The following is a 12,421-nucleotide window of genomic DNA, read 5'->3' as shown; positions in this document are numbered from 1 at the left end:
CGAAAGCCGCTCAGCAATGTTCCGCGGATAGTTTAAATGTACCTAATATTTGGTGTGAATCATTGCACAAAATTGCTTTTGAAGTTGTCCATTCTGAAAGATTACATGTATTTAACACGTCATTTACAGATTTTAGTTGGATGATTGTGGTAATTAGGTGAACTCAGAAACAATAATAATAATAATATATAAATATTTTATGTATCTCAATACCTGATTTTTAACCAAACACATGAACTATATATATATATATATTTCTTCCTGGCGTCGCAATCTAGAAGCAGCCAGTGGGTGTTTACCGCCCACCTTTATAATTATCAAAGCTGCCAAAACTAATTTCTTACTCGATCTTGTAAAATTTGATATGATCCAATGAATTTGCAAGAACAGCCAAACAACATTAGTCAGCAATTTGACAAAAAATTGTCCACTTGGGAGTAGAGAGAGACCGTAAACCTTTAAAATATACCTCAAGATTATGACACCTTAATCCGTATTAGTTAACAAAATCTTTTCAACTATTCCTGTATTGATCTCGAATCCGACTGGGACAGCATTTCTTTCTCACCTTTTTTTTAATTTTTATTTTTTATAAACGGGGACAGCATATTTACACTTTGAGGGAAACCCTCAACTAATTTAAGAAATTCCAATAATTGAACCAATATTCAGAATTAAGGAGCAATTCTTTTATCAAATGATGCCAAATTACCAAGGAGAATATACGCCTGGACAGTGGAACCTCAGCCATGTCATAGGAGATAAGACTGGTCCCACATGATGTGATATGCGTTCGATTTTTGTCCGGAGGAACAACAACGTGTTTGGATAGCACAAATATCTCAAATAATATTTCACTCGGATCATAAACACATTTTTCAATTCACCTTTTTATATTCTCAATTATCTTTTTATCTCACATACATCACATCACAAAAAGTGCTACAGTAATTATTCCAAATAATACTCTATCCAAACAAACCTAATTAATATATGAACAGAGCAGTAGCTATGCAAGCTGCGTGCAAAATGTTCTTTTGTCACAAATGGTCGAATGACACGCTGACACAAAAGGGCAACAAATCTCTTTTCTTTTTTTTTTGTCAGCAACGATATATTTGTATAACCTACTCTATCCTAATATAGGGGAGAAGAGGAGCCTAAGGAGGCTGTGATAGTGGGCTAGTGAGTATACAGACTCAACTAAACCAAGGGAATGCTATGGCACAATCCTTAGATTTTTTTCGCTACAGGTGAGGCTTGAACCCTCACCTACAACCCAAAGAGGGACTTAAGCCCCTCCCTAATGGCTATCAAAAATTTAATTATAAATTTTTTGAAAGTGGAAAAAAAAAAGAAAAAGAAGTTGTTGTTCGTTAGGCTAAGTTCTATGGCGGCTTGCAGTTGTAAGGAATGGAATTTTGGAATGGTAGGCGAAAATATATACTAACAAACTCTTTATTGGTGTGCTAATGGTAACAGCAGTGGAAATTGAAAAAGTTCTGCGCCTTCCGAAACTTCGAAAAAAAGAAAAACGTGTTTGAATTGAACACGTAGAGCAGTCGGAGCAACTGCCACAACTTGTAGTATCCAGTTTCAGCCCCATTTCTGCTTCTGTCTCTTTCTCTGTATCCAATCCATGCATAAAATAAAAGCATCAAAAGTGAATTTGTTCAGGTTTCTGGTTCTCTTCCACACGGCTCTTTCTTTTGCTCAGTCTTATCCATTACATTGCCTTCGAGAGAGGAGGCCTGTGCCGGTCAAGCTCTGCCCCCACCCGCCAGAAACCTGCAAAATTTTCGGTCAAAATTTTGTGCTGCTACTAGTACTACTACCATGTTACACGTATGATCACCTAGAACAATGGACTCTTGTCCATGCCCACCACCGAAATTAATGCGCAGTTGCATAAAGTCCACAATTTTTGAAGCTTTAAATCATTAAATGTTGAGCTCAAAGGTATGCCAATAATTAAGCTTCTTTTTTAATTCCCAAAAAAGTTTCAGCCTACTTTTAGTTAGTTGTATAGTGTATAGACTATCTGTTTACTTGTAGTCGTAAAACGTATTTTGGCACATTCATGTGTCAATTATTTAAATGAAATAAGCCACTCGAATGTGGTACTACTTAAGAAAAAGGAATACATATATATTTTTTAACTATAGACCACTCCACGTAAATATGTGGGTGGAGCTCACATTTTTTAGGGATGGCGCATCCATGCACTTATGTTTTGTTTGGATCGCACTTTTCTGAACTTTTTGTAGAAAAATTATTGTAACAATTTAATATATGTGAGATAAAAAAGTGATTAAAAATGTGTTTAAAAAAAACATAACAATTTTTCTTTAAAAATATAATTCAAACAGGGTTTAGTTTATAGTCGAAAATGTTAAAGAATAGGATGCTTAGTTTGTGAGTTTTAGAGCATGTGAAAGCAATATATATATATATATAAACGGAAAATTACATCAAAGGGTAAAAAAATGAAGAGAAAAGACAAATTTGTAAATATTCTTTTAGGTTATTTGAGAGTTTTATGAGACAAAACACGATTAAGATTATTCTTAGTTCGGTTGGAAGGCAAGAAATTGCATGGATAAAATAATATTTTTTATTTAAAATAAAAAAAATGTGTAAGGATACATGTTTTTAGGTATTAATACCCATTATTATGATATGACCGCAAACTTAAACAACGGGACCACGATATCTAGCACTGGCCTCTCTATATATGACGGGCTTTCCTATACTCTGCTCCCAGCGCAATCAATCTTCTTCTCCCTTAAATTCTATCTCAAAGCTAATTTCCGAAGTTCCAGGTAGAGAGTCTCCAGTCTCCAGTCTCCAGTCTCCACCACCATGAGTATTTCTTACTTAATCCCACCGTCGTCTGGCTCTCGAGGCAAAAGCGGCCGGAGAAATGGGTTCAGGAAGCGGTGTTTGATGGTGATGAAGCAGCAGAAAACAAGAATCTACATCCTCAGGCGCTGCGTCACCATGCTTTTGTGTTGGCACGATCACTCCTTATCAGATTAGTAGCTCAATAAATTGAGTATCTTGTCCGACAGCAATTCAGGGGACGCCCCCGGAAGCGAGACGGAGAACCCATGTGATTCTTTTTGATGATACGATCCGGCAAATCTTGATCTTGGCCGAAACGGAAGGGTTCAGCAATTAAAGGTCATTAGAGATCAAGGGTAGGTGCTGCAGTCCAAAAATGGGCTGAAGTCTTTGGTCAAGAGATGTTTTTGCTTAAGGTCAATGGACTCATCCCATTTGTATTGATAGCTGTACAGGAGTTGGAGAGGTAAAGGGGCAAAACTCTCTGTTCAGAACTGGAGAGCTATTTCTCCTCTTGTAGTTGTAGCCCGTGGATGATGAATCTACTTGAAAAATTGATCTTGTATGGATGAATTTGTCATCGAATCTAGGTCTTACGCCTTGATGATTTCTTTTTGAGGAACGCGTAAACAGTAGTGTTAATATTACTGTATTGATAATTTGTCACTGACTTCCGGGTGCTTTTGCAAGCAATTTTTTTTTTTTCGTCACCAGATAGCACAACTCTTGATGATGAATAACATCAGATGAACAACCAAATAAATTGAACTAATTAAACAAGGATTATATGGGAAGTTAGAGTCTACAGTCCACCCAATAACATGATGGATCATCAAATGCTCTTGATTCATTCCACTGTGCATGATTTCACCATATCTTTCCACTGACATGTATACTTGAGGAGCAATTGGGATTTGGTTGGTTGGTTATGGGGGGGCTTCTTAATCAATTGCCCCACATGTAGGTGATCGGAGAAGCAAATTTCTCTGTCGCATCAACTTCGTGTTCAGAGATTTGGTTTGCATAGCGGGGTAACCTTTAGAGGCTGCCTCACTACTTGTGTTGTGCCTTAAATGAGTCTAGCGGGACGACGAGGTCATCCTTTACTACCACCTCAATTTGTAGCCCTGTCAAAGAGTAGATGGGGTGGTGGATTACTACCCTACAATTGGATGAGGACCAATAAGGGCTTGGTCCCTCTTTTAACTGTCCGGGACCGTTTGTTAGGTTTTTATTTTCACGAAACAAACTTTCATAGGTGAGATGAAGGTTGAAGCATGACCGTCACTTACTCATGATGCACCATGAAATCTCCTTAGAAAGCTTCTTCAAATACATTTTTTGTTGTTTTTGGGGGGGGGGGGGGGGGGATGGAAGTTCTGTGAGTTTTGATTACATGCTTATACTACTCTTGGCAATGAAAATAAGGACTTTTGCAGATCGACATGACGGTCATTTACTTGAGTACGCTAAAATAGGCTCGATCAGAATAGTTTTTGTTTTTTTTTTTTCCCGCTGATATAGGCTCGATGAAGAGGGTGCATCTGTGCACCTCTGGTTCATAGCAGAAGATTTCGAAGAATGAGATGCAAACTAATTGCCAAGGATAGGATGCTAAGTCCAGCGTGTGAGTTTAAGAGCAAGGGAAAACCAAAAAAAAGAATATAAACAGAAAATTACATTAAGGAAAAGAAAACCAAGAGAAAAGACAAATTTGAAAACATTAAAACGTTATTTGAGAGTTTTACGAGACAAAAGACGATAAAGATTATTCTCAAGTATGATTGGAAGGCAAGAAATTGCAAGGAAAAAGTAACATTTTATTTTAAAAAATTTTTTTTTTTAAAAAAAGAGAATTTGTGAGCATGCATTTTTTCAGGTAGTAGTTTCCATTATCATGATTTGACCTCTAACTTAAACAAAGGGACCGCCGTAGCTGACACCAGTCGCTAGCGCCTCTCTCTGTCATTGGTCTCTCTATATATGACGGGTTTTCCTATGCCCTGCCCCCAAGTCCCAAGTCCCAAGTCTCAACTCAGTCCATCTTCTTCTACCTTAATTCAATCCCATGGCTGATATCCAAAATTTGAGGAGTCTCCATTCTCCACCACCGTGAGCATTTCTTACTTAATCCCACCACCGTCTGATTCTCGACGCAAAAGTCGCCTGAGAAATGGGTTCAGGAAGCGGTGTTTGATGGTGATGAAGCAGCAGAAAACAAGAATCTACATCCTCAGGCGCTGCGTCACCATGCTCCTGTGTAACCGCATTCACGACTTTCATTTCACAAGAGGGAAAAGTCGTATCACAATATATAGTAAAAGTTTTATTTTTATTTTTATTGGGGGACAAACTTTAACTTCCCATTGATCAAACATGAAAACGCCTTCACAGCAATGTACATTCCAATGGTACACTAAACTAATTCACAAGTTGCTTGAGTCAAAACTCTGATTCGAGATTGAATTAGAGGTCAAAAATACTCAACTTGTTAACTTACGTGCCGATTTGATTTCATATATATTATTTAACTATTTTATTCATTTTTAAAAAATAAAATAATTATTTTTTATTTTATAAACTCGAGTTTGAATTTGACTTGATTTGACTCGAATCAAATTTAAGGTTGAATTCGAACTCGAGTTTTACATTTAGAACGCGAATCTGATAAAATTAAGTCGAGACTCATTTTGATTAAACTAAAATTTGACTCGACTCGATTCGACTCGCAAATTTAGGTTGCGACATCAAATGGCCGCTTACTTGATTTGGTGGATAAAAAGAGGTGAGATTTTACTTAATTCTACCATCATATTTTACGTATATGTTACGTGTTCAAATCATATCCTGCTATAATTTATTTGTTAATTCACACACTCCAAATGACGTTGATTCACGATTCATGATTTTTTTAAAAAAAATCATGAATCGTGAATCAACGTCATTTGGAGTGTGTGAATTAACAAATAGATTATAGCAGGATATGAACCTTAATGATACTGCTGCGGATGATGTTGATAACCTTGAGGTATATGAAATGTACCATACTTCTTATAATTTCCAGAAATTAAGGAATTCTTAATAGAAAATATTACTAAACTTACTTGGATCAGAAATTAAGGAATTCTTAACAGAAAAGATTGCGGAACTTACTTGGAATATATATTTTTTAACTAAGAACTGAAAAAGAAAAGATTAATGAAGTTACTTGGATTAACCTGAAAATTTTTGTAGGAAATGCCACTGAGTTCATGGGCACCTCCACCCCAGAAGTGAGACAAAACAAGTAAATTTTGGAGCACAGTTAACACATATAGAGGTTTTCTGGATTTTTTCTTCCCATTGTGGAGTAATGAATGGCGATGATTTATTACCTATATAACTTTTCTTTTGCAGGGAAGGGGAGATGCAAAACCAAGTCTGCTGCCTGCCTCCCCAACAACCACTCACTCTAGTTCCACTTCTACCATTCTACTGCCTGCCCCTTCCCTCTTTTACTCCAAACTCTGCTAATATTCTTACTACTACTCCAAACTATTCTTATTGCACTGACTATGCTTATGCCTTAATATTGTACATGGACGAATCCAAACTCCATTCATATTTTGCCTTACAATTACAGTAACTTCTGACGATGCTCATGCAATTAGTACATTTATAAGGACTTGGGATTGTACATCGATGAATCCAAACTCCACTAATATTTTGCCTTATCACTACTCCTGACCATGCTTATGCTTAGTACAGTTACAATGACTTGAATATAGAGTAATGGATGGCAACAGGGCGATTTTGGGGCAGGGCCACCCGTCTACAAGTAACTCCCCCCGCCCCCGCCCTTGCCTCTCCCTTGTACTAGTGACCGAACTTCTTGTTGGCATGGTGAGGCAACAATTCAAGGAGCATATGCATGATAGGTCTAGATAAATTTAGATAACTGGAAATTCCGCAAGAACTCTTGAAATAGTTCTACTAGTTGTCTTGTTAGATTTCCTTAAAGCAAGCTGATGAACATCTTGTTTGTAGCGAATAAAGTAACATGACAGGAGGACTTCAGTCTTGATTCTTGTTCCCTCGTTTTATTTTCTCCAGTCTACTTGACCGATTGTAGCTATTCCTCTTAGCTCTTATAAGGGTTTGTCAGAATAGTTTCGAATTAAGTTCTTTCTTCTTATACTCATCAAACTTTAAAAAAAAAAAGAGGAAAAAAAACAACTATAAATAAAATACTGTTACTATTAGTAATATTCTAGCCCAACATGCTAAAAAAATGCTAAACAAAACTAATTAATTCCAGTTACAAATAGCTAATTAAGCGTTAACTAATACTAATTTATATGGATATGTAAAATTTCTATGTAATTTATTAAATGATGTGGGGAAATGATTCCCCGCTTGCCCGAGAGCAGATCCTCTGTCCAATTTTTTGTGTCTAATTTCCTGTCCAACGTGAAACTATATAGTTTCACTTATTATATCTGTTGATGTGGCAACTATATAGTTCCTCATCCCTTTTGTCTTCATTTTTAAGCATATAACTAATTTCGTTTTCCTGTTTGCTTTCAGTCCCTCGTCAATGGAGAGAAAAAGAAGTCTTTTACCCATCCATGAAAGTGTGAGTAGGAATACGGAACAAACAACTGTAATGCCATCTCCTTGTGGAGATGAAGATGAGCCGGAAAAGCCGCTGGGCTTTACTCCCAGACGATATTTTAACGATGATATTATTGCACCTTGTAGCTGGGAGACGGCGGGCTTTCCATGCAGTTTGTCCATCACGGAAATCCATTAGTGGTACTCCCACTTTAACCCTCCATTGTTCCAAGGATGGTTGGTTGCTAGTGCATGTCCAAGAATAACCAACGAGAGAGAAACGATATAGATGATCACATCGCTGCAATTACCATCTCCTCTCCACCCTCCCTTTCGAATTCGTCAGTTTTTGGAATTTTTCCTTGTGAAGCAGCCACCCTTTTGAAGTTACCACTCGTACGTTGAGTTTCAGGCTTCTACTGGTAACCTTGTTTTTCACCGAGGTAAATACTTCTGCTTGGATGTCCAGGGGGGCGCGCAGTTTGTGTTGGAGCATGAATTGTTTTCTAGAATACATTTCCCAATTTGGCCTGCACGAACCCTAGGATCTATTTTTTTTGCAATCTACTACAAGTACCAAGGGATACTTCATACTGCAGATCCTTGTTCTTTTATAAATTCGTCCCATGCATCCAATGCCAGTACACGAGGTCAGTGTCAGTCAAGGCTGCTGCATGCAAGGTCCAAACAAGGAACACAGTATTACCTGACTCTTCGGCTTAGCTTAATTTGGTTATTCTGTGTAATAATTCATCGTGGACAGATTTTTATTTGCTTATAATCCCTTTTTTTTTTTTTTTACTCTTCTGTGACACCCACGTTGGAAAAAGGGAACCCCATAGGAAAAAGAAAGACAAAAAGAAAACTGGGTATGGCCGCTAAAGAAATCATATCTTTCAACATGATGCCTATCCTCTTGTTTGGATTGCACCCCGCTTTTAGCTGACGATGAAAAGGTGGTATAAAGCTGAAACTTTGATAAGAAAAGATCAAAATAAAATAAGAAAGGAAGTTTGCATGCGATCGAAACACGTAGATTTTCGTTGGAAAGTTGAGGGATTCGCGATGGTATCTTTCTGTTAAAGGAGTCAATGGCCTCTGCTAAGTACTAACTAAATCATCCACTATGGTCTACAAATTTTCTGGGGGTCCATACTTTTGTCATGACCTTCAAGTTGCTAACCAGAAAAAGAAAAATAAAATAAAATTTTTTTTTCTGCTAACTGGAAATAGTTAAAGAAAAAAAGGTTGCTTATACTTTTGTCATGACCTTAACTACGAGTTGGTTAACTAAAATAGAAGACCTTCAAGTTTACAAAACCTCAATAAAGCAAAAATAAACAAGGGTGATTATGTTTGGTCAATGATGGAACCAAGGGGGCTCATGGGGGCATGGCCCCCTCCCCCAAGTTTTGAAAATTTTTAATCTATAATTAATGTGTAAATATATGCCTAAAACAAAGTTGCCATTCCCTAATTTTTAAAATTTTAGTTTATATTATGAGAATATATATATATATATATATATGAATTAGCCAACATTGAATAAATTTTTTCTTCAAAAAAAGTTATTTATTTTTTACGTACATTTATAATTAAAGTTAATATTTGATATTTTTACACGTTCATATATATAAATAGATGAAAATTATTTTGAACATAACATATCAAGATAATTTTGTTAGAAAAAATTTTGGCCTTCCAAAGAAAAAAATTCTGGCTCCGCCAGTGTGTTTGGTAAAAGAAGAAGTTGACTGGGGCGTAGCCGGGAAGATTAGCAAGGGAGAAAGACCAGAGCAATATACGCTCCTTACAGGCAACATGCCTACCAAAATACCGCATCTGTGAATCCTCATTCGAAGTTCGGAATGTAACATCTCGTTTTTCAACTCTTTGATGCGTTGCATGATACACACTCTTTTTTTTTTTTTTGGTAATGAACATGCATGATACACTACTATATCCGTGCATCAAAACCAAGATAATGCAAAACATTATACATTTTCCTTCCAAATTCCAATGTCTGATTGTGAAAAAATGACAGTACCATTCATGCATATTTTCCTTTGCATCCCATAATTGAAAGCTTCTCTAGAAATTCTCCAATTAACGAAGGATCCTGATGCAAATTGCATTCCGTCCTATGAAATAAAATTTTTACATACTTCAAAGTTTTATTCCTTTCCAGTTGGAATTCCGTTATGATCAGTTACCGACTCTGACAGGTCTTAGAGGCCCTAAATGGCTGGGTCTCATTTCACAATTTAATAACTGAATTAAGAAAGGAATCTTCCGTCCATTTTCTTCCTTCGACGTTTCTGGCCAAACTTTTTTGGTGCGTAGATTTCATGAAGTTTTTACCAATATCCAATCACCAATCCTACAAAATCATTATTATAACAGAAAGCAGAGTGACTAGACTAGAGTGTGAATGCTTTCACCCCTCATCATCCCGGTGCGCCTATAGATATATATCCAAACTAAACAAGAACGAATCCCCCTTTCCTTCCCATTTCATTCCTCAACTACGCAATCACTGTTAATCAAAGATGCCGACTTTCTTGATTCACGAAAGCAGAGATTTCAAGAAAATATTCACAAAAATGAGACGAGCAAGAAACGGGCTCATTAACTATCATCAACATGTGGTAACTGTTCTATTATTATGTTTGCTTGTCATGGTCTCAAAGGTTTCAAGCTTGGGAGTGAACTGGGGTACTATGGCATCCCACCAGCTGCCTCCTGAAAATGTGGTTCAGATGCTGTTAGATAATGGGTTTGATAAAGTGAAGCTGTTTGAAGCGGATGAGAAAATTTTGGGAGCCTTGATTGGAACCAATCTTGAAGTGATGCTCGGAATTCCAAATAACATGTTGAGGGAGATCAGTCAGGATCCCGAGGCTGCTGCTTCTTGGGTTGATGCCAACATCACTGCTTATTGCTTCAAGGGAGGGGTAAACATCAGGTTGACTCGCATGATAATTTTCCTTAATTAGATTCTACAGTCTACATCTTTCTTGGTCGACTTTGTTTTGGGATTTTGGGAGAGAACAATATGACTTCCGACGGTATTGCATGGGAAAAAAACAGAGCATCTTTTTTCTTTGTTTAGTTCTTCTCTTTATCCTTTTCTGGTGAGTTCTTGGAACTTTATAGATTTTTGCCAAATTTGCCATTTGAGAGCTTTATAGACTTTTGCCAACTTTTGTCATTTGAGAGCTCTTTATAGCTGTTTCTTGGGTTTTTACTGTTTTGATGGTGGAGGCAGTAGTGGGATTGCATTCTCTTGCTGTTGATAATCAACCTTTTCTGCCATCACCTGTAAAGTTTCTTTATTTGTACCAGCAGAATCCGGGTTACTAAATGAAACAGATTATTTTGTTTCTTATGATAAGTTTGTTTCTGAATAATTAACAACCTGAACAATGAAAATGTAGATATGTTGCAGTCGGCAATGAGCCCTTCTTGAAGAGCTATAATAATTCCTTCCTGCCATACACACTGTCGGCCCTGAAGAGTATCCAAGAAGCCATCAACCATGCTGGACTTGGAACAGTCGTGAAAGCAACAATTCCTTTCAATGCCGACGTTTACAACTCGCCGGAATCAAATCCGGTCCCTTCTGCTGGTGATTTCAGGCCGGAAATACGCGACCTCACGGTCCAGATAATCCAGTATCTCCATTCGAATGATGCCCCTTTTGTTGTTAACATCTATCCTTTTCTCAGCCTCTATGGCAACATTTACTTTCCTCTGGACTATGCTTTCTTTGATGGATCAAACAAGCCTATAAAAGACGGTGATTATCTTTACACCAACGTGTTTGATGCAAATTTTGATACTCTTGTTTCCTCATTAAGTAGAGCTGGGTACCCTGAGATGAAGATCATTATTGGAGAAGTCGGGTGGCCAACGGATGGGGATAAGAATGCCAATATCCAGAATGCGAAAAGATTTAATCAGGGATTGATTCAGCATGTTTCTGGTGGAGTTGGAACCCCTGCTAGAAATGGCAGCATAGATGTGTACCTTTTTAGCCTAATAGACGAGAATGCCAAAAGCATTGAGCCTGGCAGCTTTGAGAGGCACTGGGGACTTTTTGAATTTGATGGGAAGCCAAAATATGAGTTGGATTTGTCAGGGTCTCGGGAAGAAAAAGGTCTAGTTGCAGTTGAAGGTGTAAGATACATGCTAAGGAGGTGGTGTATTTTGGACCCTCGTGCTAAAGAATTAGAAGAATTACCCAAAAATATTGATTATGCATGTAGTCTTTCAGATTGTACTTCATTGGGGTATGGTTCTTCCTGCAATCATTTGAGTGCCAAGGGTAATGCTTCCTATGCATTTAACATGTATTATCAATTCAAAAACCAGAATGGGTGGGATTGTGATTTCTCAGGCTTGGCCGTTGTCACAGATGAAGATCCCTCTGATGACGAATGTCAGTTCCCAGTGATGATTGCAGATGGTCATTCAATGGTACTGCTGCACAAGACACTGCTGAACATTTTGCTGGCTGTTCTTGAAGGATGCGTTGTGTTTTTGCTTCTCATCTCCTAATATTTAGACAGCGACATGGAGAGAAGTATTCTTTTTTCTTTTTTTTTTAGTAGAAAATCAAGAGTCTGACATATATTTGTGCAGATTATAACAGTGGCTATTTGTAGAGTTGGATCATAATTGAGGATTCTGCATCTCTTTGATTATGTCTCATTTATTCCTTTGATCCAATATTCTTTGTAAATATGCTAGCGGTTAGAGGTGGCAATTTCCATCCATTTCCATTTAACCATCCATATCCATCTCACTTAAATGGTTTTGGATTATTAAAAAAATTTAGATGGACATTAATGGACATCCAAATAAAACCAATTGGCTTGATGGTTTCAAGTGGATCATCCACGCAATCCATCTAAATCCATTGGACAAATTACACTTTATCCCCCCCGGTGATTTAGTAGTGTTTTTGTACATAACTTTCATA

General features: G+C 37.3%; 1 protein-coding gene across 1 annotated transcript; it reads left to right on the top strand.

Annotated features, from left to right (window-relative positions):
* Positions 1 to 9,975: 9,975 nt before the first annotated feature.
* Positions 9,976 to 12,071, top strand: LOC113776410 (glucan endo-1,3-beta-glucosidase 8). Its single transcript, XM_027321555.1, has 2 exons — positions 9,976 to 10,402; positions 10,875 to 12,071. The coding sequence occupies exons 1-2, from the start codon at positions 9,987 to 9,989 to the stop codon at positions 11,995 to 11,997; spliced, it is 1,539 nt and encodes a 512-aa protein (XP_027177356.1). The 5' UTR covers positions 9,976 to 9,986; the 3' UTR covers positions 11,998 to 12,071.
* Positions 12,072 to 12,421: the final 350 nt, after the last annotated feature.

Source organism: Coffea eugenioides, chromosome 6, assembly GCF_003713205.1.
Source record: "Coffea eugenioides isolate CCC68of chromosome 6, Ceug_1.0, whole genome shotgun sequence".
NCBI classification, from domain to species: domain Eukaryota; kingdom Viridiplantae; phylum Streptophyta; class Magnoliopsida; order Gentianales; family Rubiaceae; genus Coffea; species Coffea eugenioides.
Note: the sequence above shows the minus strand (reverse complement) of the source record. Positions and strands in the feature narration are given on the sequence as shown.

Coding starts and splice junctions, on each gene's coding strand:
- LOC113776410 (XM_027321555.1), top strand. CDS start 9,987: ATGCCGACTTTCTTGATTCACGAAAGCAGAGATTTCAAGAAAATATTC. Junction 10,403..10,874: donor AAGGGAGGGGTAAACATCAG/GTTGACTCGCAT, acceptor ATGAAAATGTAG/ATATGTTGCAGTCGGCAATG.